Consider the following 16,523-nt stretch of genomic DNA (forward strand, 5'->3'; position numbering starts at 1 on the left):
TCCTTGGGTCTGAGTAATTTTTTTTAGCAGCCATTTCCACTTAAATAGCAAATCCTTTTTGATTCATGTCATAGACTTGGAAGTCCACTCGAATATCAATACAGAGCTTAATGTGAAGGCTCACTGTGGACTCAGGGCTGGGCAGAGACTCCTGTCTTGCTCAGAAGTTTGTTAGAAGGTGAACAGACACAAAGGGATGGGCTGTGTTATCAACCATGCGACTGGTTTTTGTTAGAAAGTCATTACAACCATCTCCGAGTCAAACTGGCAAGGAGCTTTATAGCACCTGTATTTTCTGCACTGAAACTCACATGAAACTTTCCCCTCTCAAACTGACATGTTACTAGTACTCATCTTTGACTTCATCAGAAACTCAGCACTGAAATCGGTTGCTGTCCTTAACCAAACAGGTAAACAGATGGTTCTGTGTCCTGCCCGTGCAGACAGCCCCCTCACTCACCTTGGGCGCACCATCCGTGACGCTTGCTCCTTTCATGCTGCTGCTGTGAGACGGCTCCTTTGAGCTCCAGGGCTGATATCTCGGCTTCAGAGGCGGTTACGCAATGTCACTGCATGCCTCTGTCTGGTTCTCAGAAACCGAATTCTATGGAGCTGTCTGACAGCACAGGAAATTCTCAAAATGATTCTCCCGGCAGGCAAACTTTCTAGAAAGAACGAGAGTAAAAGAAAAGAGGTGAAGGAGGGGAGACCAGAAATTCAGGCCACACTCACTCCTCAATGCCTGGTGTCTCACTTTGTCTAGAAGTAGAAATAGTCACACTTTGCTATGAGAAACCGCAAAAGAAGAAGGAAAAAAAAAACTCTTCTGCTTTACGGGATGAAGTTCCTACTTTGAAAAGCCGAGTGCATGAATGCACGGCATTCTCATCCCTTGAACGTCTTGGAACAACTCCCACTGGACAGACCAAGCTCATTTCCCTGATTAGAGGCTGTCAGGCCAAACTTCCGATAGCGGTCGTCGCTTCTTCCTTCCTGCGCCCTGAGACTTGCCCTGCAACAGCCAGAGAGAACAGGTCAAGAGGGTTCCTGAGGGACCTTGCCCCACCACATCTTTCTGCACCTGGCGCACACTTCCCTCTGCTCTGACCCCCATCCCACCCCCTGGTTTTTGCTCACAACACTTAACAATGAACATTTTTTCTGTGCTGACTCTGCACCAGGGCTCTGCTGAGCACTTACTGATACAATTAGATTAACTCTCAAATCTTACCGCCCCACTGTCTGTACTTGAAACCACACTAGCTCATGCAGTTCAGTGTGACTTGTTAAGTCTTTCCACTTTCCCTAAATTCCGATTGAACATCCAGGAAGGACCTAGGTTACATTCGCTTTTTTTTCAAATTAAAGTAGAGTCAATTTACAATGTTGTATTAAATTCTGGCGTACAGCAGAGTGATTCATTTATATATATATATATATATATTCCTTTTCATATTCTTTTTCATTATAGCCCATTACAAGGTATTAAATATAGTTCCTTGTGCTATACAGTAGGACCTTGTGATCTCTTTTGTATATAGTAGTTAGTATCTGCAAATCGTGAACTCCCAATTTGTCTCTTCCCATCCCATTTCCCCCGGTAACCGTAAGTTTGTTTTCTATGTGAATCTGTCTCTGTTTTGTAAATAAGTTCTTTTTTTTTTTTTAACGTTCCACATATAAGTCATATCATATGGTATTTTTCTCTCTTTCTGGCTGACTTCACTTAGTATAACAATCTCCAGGAGGTTTGCATTTTTATTTCATGTAAACAAACTGGTACCCATCCCTCCCTAGCCGGACTCAAGTTCCATCTCCAAGGAGCTATCTCTTTCATTGCGCCCTTCCTGTAATTACACTTACTGCCTTGTCTGCTGGTTGTCCTGTGTGTAGCCCCTACGTCTGAGAACCAGGAAGGATTTACAGATTGGAAATAACTTGTTTCTGGCCGAGACCATCCATATTTTAAATTGTCATCATTGTTAGAAGTTAACTTCCCTGGGGCCAAGTCATGGATGTGTTGCAGATGGGAACAGATAACAGGGAGGGAACAGCAACCCCACAGAGTGAACATAAACCGACTTACTGATGAGTTCAAACTGGAGATCCGGAAAGAGGAAGATGGAGATGTGGGAGGGGGAATAATTTAGGGAAAGCTTCAGGAGGAAGGCAAAGTATGAGAAGCAGAGGCAGGCCAGTACAGAGCCTGGACTAGCAGAGGTATTTTATCCTGTTAGCCTTTACAGATGAGACCAATTGTTAAGGTGGTATTCCTGCAGTGCGTACAACCAGCAACATCTGCGAGGCAAAGGCCACTGCAAAATAGCAGGTGACTTCCCTGTTGTTAAATGTGGACCAGGACGTTTCTCTTGGGTGCAGCTCTCCTCTCCTGCTTTCTTCTGGCTCCAACAGTTCCTCTATGCTGGTGGCCAAGAGCCATGGAGCATCTCAGAAGAGGAAGATGCAAGTACTGTGGAGCTAAGGCTGAGGCTTATGTTTCCAGAGTAGGAATCTATTAAACCTAAATTCCGTGCATCCATAGATTCCATTATATTGAGGTGTAATGATGTTATGGCTGTGTTTTAAAAGTCCTTACCTCTGAGAGATAGATACTGAAATATTTACAGACAAAATTTGAGATTCACTTCAAAATAACTCAAGAAAGGGGGTAGTAGATAGAAGTATAGATAGATCAATATTGGGTGTGAGTTGGAAATTGAAGAGTCTGAGTAAAGGGTCCACAGGGATTCATGGTATTGTACTGTTGATACTGCATTAAAAAAAAACCAGCTTTAAGATATAATTCACATACCACAAAACTCAGCCTTTTAAAGGGTACAATTCAGTGTTTTTTTTAGTATATTCAGAGCTGTTCAACCATCACCACTAATTCCAGAACGTTTTCATCACCCCAGTGTGCCCATCAGCCATCACTCCTTGCTCCCCTCTCCCCAGCCCCCGGCAACCATGGTTTCTACTGTATCATGGACTTTCGTGTACACTTAAAAAAAAGTAAAAAGAAAGGGTGGACAAACTTGCTCAAGATCACACAGTGCTGAACAGAGAGAGAATCTGAACCCAAATCTCTTGGAAAAGAAAACAGAGAAACCTCCCACCAACTCAAGTTTGACATTTTCCATCGCCTTGGCAAACTCCAGACCACTCCGGAAGGGCTGACCTTGAAGGTCCCAATACAGATTAGAATGCTGTAATTTGCATTTTTTTTTTTAAAGGAAAACAACCAAAACCAAAACACAAGACACAAAAGTTACAGGATTTGGCCCTGAAATGAAATACTCACCCCTACATATTTACTATAGTATTTTGTGAATAAGGGGCTTGACTTCTCATCTATCTAATCCTGCTATGATTTTATCTGAATGAAAGGGTGTAGACATTTTGCTGCAATTCATTTATATTTACTTCTTAAGGCAAGTGAGTCTTTTACGTACGCAAATATCGCAAGTTGATTATTCTAGGAAATTGGGTGGTTTTCGCAATATCCCGCAGGGGAAAAGTTGAAACAGCTAGAATCCAAGAGAACCAAGTTAGGGAGCCTCTACTAAGGTAATTTCACACCCTTCTCTTGAAAAATGTGCCACTTAGAACAGTACTTTGGATTAATTTTCCTTTCAGAACCTAGTGGATCTTATCTGATCACTTCCGTATCTGAAGGCAGATTGCTTTTGTATACCAAACCATTTTGGCGTGCTTTAGTATTACACTGTTTTCGTGTGGATTTTCAGCCGTCCAGTTCCTTAAGCGGTAGAATTCAAACCCTGGGTACTCAGTACCTGACTTACTAGAACACAGCGGAACAACAGACTCAGAATGTCCCAGCAGTAAGGGCCTGGCAGGAAATTTCTGACTGTGCTGCTTTAAGATCATCTGATTATCTTTTAACCTTATGAAGATAACTCAAAAATAGCTCCTTTGGTCAAAACAGAATTTCATAAATTGCCAACAAATTCATCCAAATACCCCGATGCAGGAATGATATGGGGAGGACAGGGATTCTGCAGCTTCTATAATCATCAGTGACAACTCAGCTTAATAGCCTGGATTTTGATCCCGAGGTTGAGAGGGAAAAAGATTCGGAACAAGACGGGAAAAAAAAAACCAAAAACGTGGCGGTGGAGAGGGGGCACAGAGCTGGAGGGAACAGCTGAACGTTAACGGGGAGAATAAGAAAAACCGGGCAGAAAATGATGCCACCGGCCGGTAGTCATTGTGGGGTGAGCAGCTTGGAAGGGAAGAGTCAATTGTCCAGAAAATGACTGGGAAAGGGGCTTCATAGATGAAAACACCCACCAAAGTTGTAGGAAGGCAGAGGTTAACCTCCAGAAAAAGGGCAAAAGCATGAGGTACGGAAAGCTACAGAAATGTGGACTGTTTTCTAAACCTTTGTTGTTGTTGCTCATACCTGCTTGGTTACTTCTGAAGTCTTGATCCCTGGTCCCATTTTAGCTACTGATTTAGCTTTTCAAACGTATTCTATATACATATTGTGCATCTGATAATCCCACTGAGCCTGACTCTTGTTTCTCATCATGGGGGCTGTTCCGTACACTCACTTGTGAACATGTGGTTCTTAGTGTTTTCCCTAGAAGCGAACAATTGAGGTCTGGTGTTGAGGCGTGTTCTTCCTGTAGAGAATTGGTGCTGGCTCCTGCCTGGCACTCGTGGCCACTACCAACAGGAGTTGCTTTAAATTCTCTGCTTACTTTCCTCCAAACCACAAAGGTAGTGCAAATTGGCTCAGGCTTGCTCAGGGAACCAACAGCTTGTGGGTGGGATTCTTGGAGAAGCCCTCCCCTGCGCCAGCACCTCAGACCTGTCCCCGCAAACCTCAGCCAGAGCTGTCAGGCAGGAGCCAGGGTGGGGTTGTTGTCAGGTTCACCCTTTTGCTCAACGGGGCATCTTTTTGCGTTCTGGGTTTTCTTTCTGGGTCTTGATCAAAGGTCCCACCCAGTGAAGACTCAGAGCTCAGAAACCATGAAGCTGCAAGGGATTGCAAAGGTCCTTGGTACAACTGGTCCTCTGTCACTGTTCATCCTCCTGACTTGTGCTTTGTGGTTGTCTTTGCCTCAGGAATTCCCTCACATTATTGTTAGCTCAGCTATCTAGTGATTAAAAAGATTCTATCTGGGTTTGTACTGAGAGGATTCTCAGAGTATCTGGCCTTTCAGAAGCAGAAATCCCCCCGCCCCCAAAAGTAAATGTCTTACCTCTCTTCCCCAAATCTGTTTATATCACGTTTTTTTTTTTAAAAAAATGAGCACCACTGATTCAAGTGTATGTTGGGGATGATTTTGACTAAGCCCTTTAATCAGAAAAGGAAGCTGCAGCCCGGAAAAGACGTGTCTTACTACCTACCAAGTCAGTAACAGCTGAGACTAGACTCCTCTGTTACTGCCTTTCCTATGGGAAACCAAAGTTTAAGGCAAAAGGTAGATTTCTCTGAATGATCTGAAGAAACGGAATTTTACTCAAAACTTTAAATTCATAGAGGAGAAGAGCAAAGATACACAGCTAAAGGTGATCAAGATACAAAAATCTGGCTTCAGAACAAAGCACTAAAGAAACAGTATAAAAAGTACCAGCCCGAAGTATTAATTGCTATTTGAGAGCTTATGTTCAAAAACGGGAACATTCAAGGCAAGATCCAAAAAAAAAAAAAAGGAACTAGCTTTAAATGATCATTATATACAAAAAGTTTATTTGAGAAATCACGTATCTTTAAAAAATAACACAGAAGTTATAAGCTCTTATCCCGACTGCAGACCATTCACCATCTGAACGTCAGGGTGTTATGTAGTATAATCAGTGATGCACAGACACCAAGTCCACGTGATATCCCTGGCATTTACATCAGTTTGAAACATTAATGTGATTTTTAAAAGAAAAAAAATTTTTTTTAAAGATCTATTTTGGAAACACATAAAAGCATCTTGATCTTGTAAACAGTAGTCCTGAAACTATAGATGCATTGCTGAGACTACTCCAAAAACTGGAAAAAGTAGCATTATCATTTTAATTCATGAACAGTTAAAAAGGTCCAGTGGAACTTGTGTCAGGAGTGCAGTGCGGTCATTCCAGTGCACACGCCAGAGAGAAGAATGCAGAAAAATTAATTCTCTGCCTTACAGTTTCACAGGTTGAAAGCAAAAGTCAGAAAAAGTGGGTAGTTTTCGTTGGTAATTTTGGGGGTAGATTATCCTTGTTCCTACTTAGCAGGTTCCTTTTAGTCTTGGAAAAGTAGCATCTGCAGACAGCCAAGTTCAAATACTGGCGCATCAGGACACAAAGTAAATTTAAACTCACTATGGACCAAAAAATTAGGCTCTTTGGAAATCTGAACTAAAACCCTGTGACTTAGTATGTTAAGAATGCTTAAAAGGGCTCCATAGACCGAAGAGTTAAAATGATCTTTGAGGGTGATTACCTAATGCAGAACTTTCATGCAATAAACTTTAGAAGACTATAAAAGTCCTATAACATAAAACAATTACTTTAACCTATTTAATATTTTTATCAAATGATCCCAGATTATATTTCTAGGTACTCCTACCCGGATTGAGGTAGTTCTATTTGGGAATAAAGATAAACCAAAGTTTATCTCTGTAAGGGAGGTTCAGGGGCCTCTGACCTAGCCAGAGTCAGATCCAGAGAAACACTGTCGCTGCTGAAAAAGTTTCAAGAATAAGAAAACTTGTATCAGTTGGTTAATTGCAAAAATATTCTGAGAATCCAGACGCTGTATGCCTCCATGATGAGAAGTTACAGTTTGTGCTGAAGGGAACTGAAAAATAAGATTTAAAATTATGTAAGAACAAAGTCAGTCAATAGTAGTCATTTGTGAAAATGAGCAATACCTCAGAGCAGTAGCTCCATCACCTAATTTTAATGGGACTGGACATATGTTCAATATGCTTCCCATCAAATGGTAATAATCTCGTCAGAAATGCACTTGCTGAAGACAGGCATTTTAGGTCCTGAAAGGATAACGTGGGAGGTGTGATGAGCCGTATTTCCTAAAAATCTTCAGGAAAATCCGGCCCTTAATTTTACTAAAGTGAAAAACGTGTTAACAATAAAGTTGCAGATCTGAGCTTTATTATCAGAATGATGTCATTTGAGGATAGAACTGATAGATTTTCTAAAATGGTTTTAATATAGCATACAACTCCCGACTCCCAGAGCCACATGCCTACTTACCTGCAAAATGTGTTTTGAAAAGAAATACACAAGCAGGATGCAGAACGGGCACGAAAGCTGACAAAATATCCAAACAAAAATTCCTCGGGACAGATCCACTTGAGATCTAGAAAGCACTTTAATACCCTATCCCTCTTCAAATGATCAAGAGATTCAAGAGAAATAGCAAGTCCTGTATTTACAAAACCGATGAAAATCACACTGTAATAATCAGTGAATGCAGAACAACTGCACAGATCTGCGTTTCCAACTTTTTCCACCATGATTCCCCATCAAGGTAAAAAAAGATTCTTTTGTACAAATCCGAGAAGGATGCAGAGGTGGCCGCACAACTGCCCAAGATGGTACCATGACTTACTACCGAGGCTGGGGACAGGGCCCGAGGGGAAGGAGGGGCAGGGTCCTCGAGAAAAGAACCCTGTTCACGGCAAGCAGCTCTAGTCCGTGGTTGACCTCCGGTACCAAAACCGTGCTCTGAAGTCGTCGCTGCAGGTCATGAAGCCAGGGTTGGTGGGCGAGTGCACGATGCAGCGCACGATGTTGTTGTGGCCCAGGGAGAGCAGGTTCCGGCGCTCGGCCGTCCGCGAGTCCCAGCAGCACAGACTGATGGTCCTCTCGTCGGGCAGCAGCACGTAGTCCTCCGTGTGGTTGAAGACGGCCTGCGTCCGGTGCACCTGCCGCCCGCTCAAGCCAGCGCCTGCACGGAGACCGAGAGGGAAGGGCCTGGGCGTCAGGGCTGGCTCTCCAGGTCCGAGTCTGCACCTTAGACTCCCCACACTGCTCTACTTCTGTTATTAGTCTGTTGATGATAAAACTGCACTTTCCAATTGTTGAAGTAATACACTTATTGTGCAATTTTGGAAACTATAAAGTATGAAAAGGAAAATCACTTCTGAGCCCATTACCTAATGCAACTCTGTTAATGTTCTGATGTATTTCTAGGCATAAAAACACCTTTAAAAAAATACAATAGTGTTGCCACACTCTCTCTGTCTGCTCTATCATAGTTTAAACCAACTTCATGTTGGGTATATTCTTCCATGCTTTTATTGGCTGCAAAGTATCCCACTGTTTGGAAGCACCATTGGTAATTCTTTCCTGCTACACACCGAACTTGTATCAAATTGTAACACCGTAATGAACATTCCTTGTACAGTATTTCTTAGGATTTAATTCCTAGAAAGTGTTATACTTTTTTATGACCACAAATACAAAATACATATTTTGTGTTCAAGGTATTATATAAAGTACTAAGAAAACCTGCCTGATAATTTTACACCCAGAGTCAACATTTTGATGATTATCTTTTCCAAATATCTCCATGTGTTGTTGTACACTCAGCTGCAAATCCTATACATCAGAGCATACATCATATACTTTTCATTCAACAGTATGTCGTGGAAATCTATAAAGAGGGAGTATAGTTTAATGGATAAAGATACAAACTTTGGTGCCAGATTTGGGCTTGGTACTAAGTGATGTGACCTTGAACAAATTACTTAACATCCCTAGGTGTTAATTTTCTCCTATTTCGTAAGCATAATTACATCACCTGCCCAGAAGATGGTGTGGGGATGAAAATGTGGTGTAATGCCCATCCAGTTCTGCAGTGTGCGTGTTCGACAAATATTACTATGAGTACATATTTTTAAAGGCTGCATGCTGTGAAAGGACACATAAAAATTTACTCAATGCTTTTTGGTGGACATTTGTCTCTACTCCAGATAATGTTGGGATGGATACCTTTTTGTGTGTGTATGTACATGTTTGCCCAAGAATCTTTTGAAGGTTGAATTCCTAAGAGTGGATACAGTAGGTCAAAAAATATGTATGTGTAAAATTTTGATCTCTGACATGAAACTGCCCTTCAGAAATATTTTAACAATTGACATTTCTAACAATATGATTTCCTGAAATGTTTATTAATACTAGATAATATCAATCTTAAATTTTGGAAATCTGATGAGCAAAAAAGATATTCCCATTTTCATTTTAGGTTTATAGTGAAGTTTTCTCGGGTTCACTGACCAATGTCTGACATATGTTTACTGTATATGCTGTGAATATGCTTTCCGTAATCCAGAATTTTAATTTTGTTTATAGTGTTTTAAATTAACTTAAATTTTTTTTAAATGGAGGTACTAGCGACTGAACCCACTCTACCACTAAGCTGTACCCCCCACCTCCCTTAAATTAACTTTTAACATCAAAATTTCTAACATTTATTTGATAGTTTTTCCTTTCCCTTCATGATTTCATTGAATTCTAACTAAAGCTTAAAACTGGAAATGCAGATCTAAATGTGCTGATATGAAGGAGTCACACTGAATTAGAAGAAAAGGGAATTTGCAAATAAATTCAGTATAATCGCATTTAAAAACCAAATCCCAATTCTCCAGCAAAACAAACCAATTAGTCACATTTAACCATAAAATATCCCATTTAAAAAAGCAAAAATGACTCTTCCCAAGACCTGCCAGCTGTGTCATCTACACCAGAAGCCAGAGAGACGGCAGGAAGTAAGCTCTGGCTAAAATGAAATAAATCTAGGTAGGTTATGCTGCACCCTAGTGGTTCAGATGCCACTTATTCTGCAATTTTCTTCTTAACACCCCTGCAGAGCCCCTTACAATATACAACAGTGTTATTTTCTTGTGAGTGGGCGTGGGCATGGTGATTTTAGTCTATGACACAAACATCTCACAACAGAGGAAACTAGCTGAAGTTTCCTAGAAGTTTCTTACCAAACAGCCTTCGCCACTACGAGGAAAAGAATAATATTTTTTTTTTTAGTGGAGGTACTGGAGATTGAACCACGGACTCATGCGTGCTAAGCACGCACTCTGCCACTGAGATATATCACCTCCCCTCAAGAAGATAATTTTAATACTATCAAATTAGACTTGAACACTGACTACTAGTGATAAATTTAAATAGATCTCATAAAAAGAGCTCACAGGCACAACTGTTACAATTAGAGACCAACATGGGTTAGAGAATCAGATTAATTTAGTTTTTCTGTCTGAAGGGTCCACTTTATAGGTTCAGGACACTCGTGGCCTCTTTTAAGAGCTACTTCTCTCTTAGGAGGGGCCAAGATCTCCCCGCTTAGCCGTTCTTTCCTAATGTGTACACTTACTGAGGCTTTTCTCTGGACTGCTTTCATTTTTTGTGAGATCACCAGATTCTCAAGTGTTACCTGCATGGAATCAGATCTAGTTTCAGCTGTAATGTATTGAGAAGAGCAAAGTTAAGAAACTGTGGTTCTGTTTCCAGCTCTGCCTCTTGTTTGACTTGCATACATTTATTGTGTGGATCTATTTCAAGGATCTAAGAGTTGCTACAGAAATGTTAAGCAGTATCGATTTCTCACTCACCTGTGTATCTGACCAGCGTTCTCCCTGTTGATATCTCCCAAAGCTTAGCTACAGAGTCTTTTCCACTTGACAGAATGTATTTAGAATTTTTGGAAAAAATGGCAGAACAAACTTCAGCACCGTCGTGTGCTTTCTCAAAAGTTGTGATGCATCGATTTGAAACACCATCCCATAATTTGATGCAGCCGTCCTTGCTACCAGTCACATACATATTGGCACTAGGATTGTAATTGACGGAACATATGGCATCAGTGTGTTGATCTTGAGGATTGCAAGAGACAAAACACTGAAATGTGTTGATATCATACAGTCGAAGAGTAGGATGCTGAGTCCCGACAAGTATAAAGTCTCCGGAAGGATGGAAAGAGATGGAGCGTAACATTTCAGCCTCCTGTTAGGACAGAGACATTAACGTTAAATGACCAACTGCTGAACAATTAAACCCACAGGAAATGTGGGAGACACTTGGCTGATTCAAAGAATCCATAGAACAATGAACAGATATTATACAGGTAAGAGAAGGAACAAAGGACTTTCTGAAAACATGAAAGTATCATTTGAACAAAGGTTTCCGAAACTATTTACTGGTGAGATTATTCCAAAGGCCACAGAATTGAGCTTCATTATTTGCAAATAAACAGTGGCTGAACTCAGAAAGGAATATATCATCAACCTATAATACGTTCACATACAATTAATGAATGAAGCTGCTACTAGAACATTAGTCTTTCTGAACTGCATATTCAAATTAGGGCAGCAAATGTCACTTTTCCAGCAAACACCTGATAGTTTCAACTGATTAATTTTTAAAATTCCCGTAAGTTATACTTTAGGGAAATTGGTTGTTTTGTCTTTAAACAGGAATCTGCACCTTTAAAGAAGGATATGGGTTCTGAACTGTATCTGTGACCAGCAGTCGTCCTGAGTGGCCAGAGGAAGTGGGTGCATGGCAGCCCCCGGGCTGTGGGCCGTCGGTGGCAGGCGTCCTTGCTGCTGTCCCCTCGTTTTACAGGATGTTCACTGACGCTACTTTTAAGAAGAGATACACCATAGCTCATTGTATTTAAGAAAAAAAAATGTATAAAGCTCCTTTCCAAACATTCCTAACCTGGATGTATTTGAAGGCTCTTTTTGCAGATGGTTTGGAATAATCAAATAATTTAAGAGTATAATCCCTTGAACCAGAGGCCAGGATCTGTTCTGTTGGATGGAAAGCAAGACATGTGACCTCATCCACGTGGTCATAAAGAGTTCGAATCACTGGGTGGTTTTCCATATTCTGCTGTGCGGTCTCGTTCATCATGACCTAGGCCAACAAGAAAAGAAAAGATGCTCAAAGTATGAAATCTGTCTGACTCAAAACACATGATCTACAGCTATGCTAAGTTTAAAGCTGGTTTAAACTATTCTCTCATTCCTCCAAGAATGAATAGCAAAAGGCAAACAGTAAGTACATGACTGGGATTTTTACCTCTATTGGCATGGCACTTTTGGCTAGCATTCTTTCTGTGTCAAGTATTTTTATGGACGCGTCAGCAGATCCAGTGGCTATTAACTGCCCATCTCTACTATAGGTAGCTACACGGCACGGTCCTTTATGGGATGTGACATAGCATGTTTCATACTCAGAAGCCTCTGGGGACATAGTTTGGACATCTGCATCAAATTCCAGGTCAATTCCTGTGCCAGGGGCAACTGTGTCTGACCGACCAATTGCATACTGAACTGCTGTGTCATCATTTTCCATTCCTGAAAGAAATGAACATTAGTGGCATGAAAAAAAATGCTATTTTAAAAGGACAGCACAAAGTTCTAGATCCAAATTGCAAAAGGTGTTTGTCAATGTCAGCTTACTACTTCTTGGAGCCACATGACACTTACACCATAGAACATTATCTATCCTGACCTGGGCGCACACAGTGACAACACCGTAAGGCAGCATGGGTTGTGGAAGGTTAGGCTCTAATAGTAAAGTCATCTCCCACATATTGGCCTCCAAAATTTTCTACTTTAACCACAATGACAGAAACTCAAAAACACAGTTCTATAGTTAAATTGTTTATTTTTCCCCATTCCAGATTTTAGTTTTAGTACTGAGATCTGTTAGTAGCAGCTCCGAAGCTCGTGAAGCCAGATATATTATTATTATTAACACTAGTGAAACATATTTGAAAGAATGCTGAGCTTTAAAGAATCTGAAATTTATCAAGAATATGCATTTTAAACTTAAAAATAACTTGACATATCTTATAAACAATACATTTATTAGTACAGGAAAAATTAGAAATACAGATGAAAAATATAAAGATAACCTTGCATTCTATCATCCAGAGATAATTACTGTTAAACATGGTGGTATGCCAAAAATAAAACCACACTATATGACTTACTTGGTAATTTAATTATGTGGAATGAACATCTGGCCAGCATCACAAAAATTCATCTATATCATGTTACTGGATCCAATTTTATGGATACAAGGACATTTATAATCAATTCCATATTATTGGGCATTTTAAGGGAATTCATTTTATTTCCTCAAGCAAATTTTTACAATTTACATCACCAAATCAGACAGTACAAACATGCTTGGCAGTTCTGTATTTTACTTAATGCTGCTTTCTATGACCCAGGCAAGTACCAGGATATACTGTTGAACAAGACAAGGTTCAAGACCTTCATTAAACTTGCAGTCTGTTTTGGGGGTGGTATGAATTGTGTGGGAAACAAAATAATAAAGAAAATTTCATATAATGATTCTGTTATGAAAGAAATGCGATTGTTGTTTTAGAGCAAGTGAGGAGGTCTGGGGAAGATACTGGGGTTATTTTCAGAAGAGATGAGGAGGACTCTGAGATGACATTTGAGCTGAGACTTGAAGAAAATCAGTAATACAATGGTAGAAAGCTCCAGATAATGCATATAAAGATCCTGAGGCCAGAACAGCTCGAAACCTTCATAACCTGGATTTTGCTTACTCCTTCAGTAAGCAGCATTGTACTTCACACATATTAGGCAGTAAAGCTAAAGGGCGATAATCTTGAAAAATTCTGATGTGAAAACATCTGAAACCTCGTCATGGGATCCATGATTTCGCGTGGACCAGTTACCTAGTTTGATGAGGTGCAGGAGCTGCTCCGACGGTGCACAGACAGACTGAGGCTTGATTTCGTTGATGAGGCCGTTAGCAATGCTGATGTAGCCATCATAGAGCAGCTGGCTAATGATCAGCTTGTAGAGCTGCTGGCGGTCCTTCAAGCCCACTTTGGTTCTGTACATCCTGAAGAAGAGGAAGGTAATTTCCCTGCCAGCTGCAAGAAGGGGAAACAGGTGGATAGTAAAGGGCAGAGGCACCAGTAGTCACAGAAGCAACACAGGAACCTGGTCAGACTTTCAGGACTTAAATCTCAGCTCTGCTAGCTGCAGTATTTGGTCAGCAACCTCGTTTCTCTGAGATTAGGTTCCTTGGCTGTTAAATAAGTTAGTAAAGGTTAAACAAGGTACTGCCTGTAGAGTATTGAGCATAGAGGCACAGAGAAATGGCTCAAATCACGCTAGCCAACAGTAGAACTTCTCCTTATCAGCTGTTCTTCTCTGCCAAACTACCCACCTGCGATTTTTATTCTTTATTGCTATATCAGAATCTTCCATTTCTTCTGTTAACAAAACACTGGCTAATGTTTGTAATAGGTAAGACAGCTGCTATTGTCAGATGTCTAGAGACCACTGTTCCCACCAGCTGAACTGTTACATTTACTAATGTCAGCTACGTTCATTCTTAAAACATATCTTAAGGCAACTGAGCTTGTTAAAGTATCTAATTTAATTAGACAGTAAGTCAAATATGAGGGCAAAAGAGCTACTGTTGCAATGAAAACTAAATAAGTTGAATGCTTTGGAAAGATTCAAAGATGAACTCCTTAATAAAATATTGACAAACAGAATACGGCCAAAATGATAAAAGTCAAGAAAATGGAAAAATCTCAAGGATTATGCAGTTAGATTGATTTACAAGTGTCTAAGTTCTCCCTCGGTCTTACAAAGCAAAAGACGACAGTTTCTGGTTTACGCAAAAAAAAAAGAACTCCAATTGGTGGACATGATTAGATAAGTTGATTATCAAAAATCAGTATCTGTATGTATGTGTAAGACTGTATTGATACTGGAAGGCTGCAGGAGCCGGGGAACAGGTATAAAGAATAAAAGGCACAGACAGACAGGTAGTTGTGGCAGAGGAGAAAACTGGAGGGAGAGCACAGGAGAGAGAAGTGAACACGAGAACGAAGAGCATTGAGTGACCAGTGAACACCAGTACCTCCTGGTACTGCCCCACTTCACAGGGGTGATTCTGAAGTGGGACACACTGTAGGAAAGGGGTGAGGAACAATGTGTTCTCACTACACAGCGCCCTCTGGAGAATTACTGAGGCCACTGATCGTAAGAATAGCTAACATTAACTGGTGTTTACCATGTTTCATCTCCCTCTAACCCTCAACAACATCTTATAAAGGAGGTCCAGTCATCTTGTTTACAGATGAGCAGGGGAAATAACTTGCCCAAAGTCTCACTAGTGCCCAGAGGAACCAGGACTAGAACGCTGGCGATCTGACTGTGTTGTTCCTAATCACTACCTTAAAAACTTAACAATAAACTAGCTAAGGATCCATCAGGCATTCAATACAGTATATAATACACATGATGTAAACAACTAATACACATTGCCTCATTCAATCCACATCTAATCCTATTTTAAAGATGGGCAACCTGATGCCCGGGGAGGTTAACTCACCCAGGATCAAACAGTTGGAAATGGCAGAGCCTGGATTCTAACCCAGGCTATTTGACCCCAGAGCCTGCGTTCTTAATGGGCTGTACTGATGGATGTTAATTACAACAGCCAACATTTATTAAGAAGTTGCCAGACATCGTGCTAAGCACTTTATAATGTATTTAAGTATATGGAGAAGCAAATACATATAAACTCATGCTTGCATGTACAACACTAGGATGCAACATCGATGATGAAACCGACTCAAAGAGCTCAGGAAACACTGCAAGTAAAATGTGGCTGCGTAACTCGTCCAAGGTTAAAGTGGCCACTAGGATTACCCATACCAGAGCCCAGAACTTAACCGCCTCTCCATCGTGTCTCTCCACTCACGCCAGGAGCGTACCAAGAGGTTAAAAAAAGAAAAGAGAGAACGAGCCTTGCTTCTCAGCTCCCGTAGAAAATTCGCTCCCTGGGCTAGTACGCGCCTAATTACTACCCACAATTTGCACCCCCAAGGACAGGAAGAACCCGACCCAGGCCTGGTTGTACCCGGAGCTGGAAGGAGGACCAGGGCGAGAACACAGACACCCCTCACTGTACGTTCGGCTATCACCCTGACCTAGAGACCAGCTAAGGATGGAGCGAGGGTGGGAGCGAGGCCTTCGAGGAAGAAGAGGGGCAGAGCAGGCCCAGCCTGGCAACTCAGGGCGCATGCTGCCCCGCTCACTATCGGCCCGTCCCGCCTCGCCCCGGTCCCTTCTGTAGTCCCCCTAAGGCCTCAGCTGACCGCATCAGCCACTCTCCACGCATCCCGGTCCCCCCATACCCGCTAGTCCTGCTCTCACGGTCTCCCGCTCTCTCCTAGAAAAATGGAGGCGCGAATCCTGCCCAATCGATCGCTCCGAGTGCACGTTCACTGTGCACACGCAAAGGACGTCGCGCCGAGCGCTGCGCTACGGATCGGCCCCACTCGCTCCTGCCCTTCTCGCCATCTTACTTACGGGCGCGTTGGAGAGGTTCGTTCACCTCCTCCGATTTTATCTCCTACGCGACAACTCTGATGCCAAGGGCCTGCTGTCTCACGGGCAAAGGTCAGATCCGGAGAGCACCGCGGGCGCTAGAACGGCCACGGGTGTGGCGGGCCGTTGGCTCCACCA

At 41.7% G+C, this 16,523-nt stretch overlaps 2 protein-coding genes across 4 annotated transcripts in view; both read right to left on the minus strand.

Moving 5' to 3' along the window:
• The window catches only part of CASS4 (Cas scaffold protein family member 4), a 34,671-nt gene extending 33,923 nt beyond the window's left edge, over nt 1-748 (minus strand). Inside the window, exon 1 of the mRNA XM_031433576.2 lies at nt 461-748. Coding sequence (XP_031289436.2) covers nt 461-496 — 36 coding nt within the window. The 5' untranslated portion in view covers nt 497-748. The remainder of the gene's footprint in view (nt 1-460) is intronic.
• Nucleotides 749-5,699: 4,951 nt separating this feature from the next.
• On the minus strand, nt 5,700-16,513 carry CSTF1 (cleavage stimulation factor subunit 1). 3 transcript variants are annotated; one of them, XR_010385004.1, is made up of 7 exons: nt 16,368-16,513; nt 13,706-13,906; nt 12,067-12,344; nt 11,704-11,901; nt 10,596-10,986; nt 7,219-7,915; nt 5,700-6,802 (listed from the first exon to the last, which is right to left on the minus strand). XR_010385004.1 is itself a non-coding variant. In XM_010991609.3 (6 exons), the coding sequence occupies exons 2-6, from the start codon at nt 13,872-13,874 to the stop codon at nt 7,656-7,658; spliced, it is 1,296 nt and encodes a 431-aa protein (XP_010989911.1). In that variant the 5' UTR covers nt 13,875-13,906; nt 16,368-16,513; the 3' UTR covers nt 5,700-7,655. The 3 variants fall into 3 exon arrangements, 2 of the variants coding, with proteins under 2 accessions (XP_010989911.1, XP_010989912.1); XM_010991609.3 differs by having other exon boundaries at nt 5,700-7,915; XM_010991610.3 differs by lacking the exon at nt 16,368-16,513 and adding an exon at nt 16,193-16,330 and having other exon boundaries at nt 5,700-7,915.
• Nucleotides 16,514-16,523: the final 10 nt, after the last annotated feature.

This window comes from Camelus dromedarius, chromosome 18 (genome assembly GCF_036321535.1).
Source record: "Camelus dromedarius isolate mCamDro1 chromosome 18, mCamDro1.pat, whole genome shotgun sequence".
Lineage (NCBI taxonomy): Eukaryota > Metazoa > Chordata > Mammalia > Artiodactyla > Camelidae > Camelus > Camelus dromedarius.

Excerpts from the sequence above, each read along its gene's own strand:
- CSTF1 (XM_010991609.3), bottom strand. The coding sequence starts at position 13,874 with ATGTACAGAACCAAAGTGGGCTTGAAGGACCGCCAGCAGCTCTACAAG. Across the intron at positions 12,345-13,705 it reads CCTGCACCTCATCAAACTAG|GAATGGAAAATGATGACACA; the intron begins GTAACTGGTCCA and ends CATTTCTTTCAG. Across the intron at positions 10,987-11,703 it reads GAGCCTTCAAATACATCCAG|GAGGCTGAAATGTTACGCTC; the intron begins GTTAGGAATGTT and ends CTGTCCTAACAG.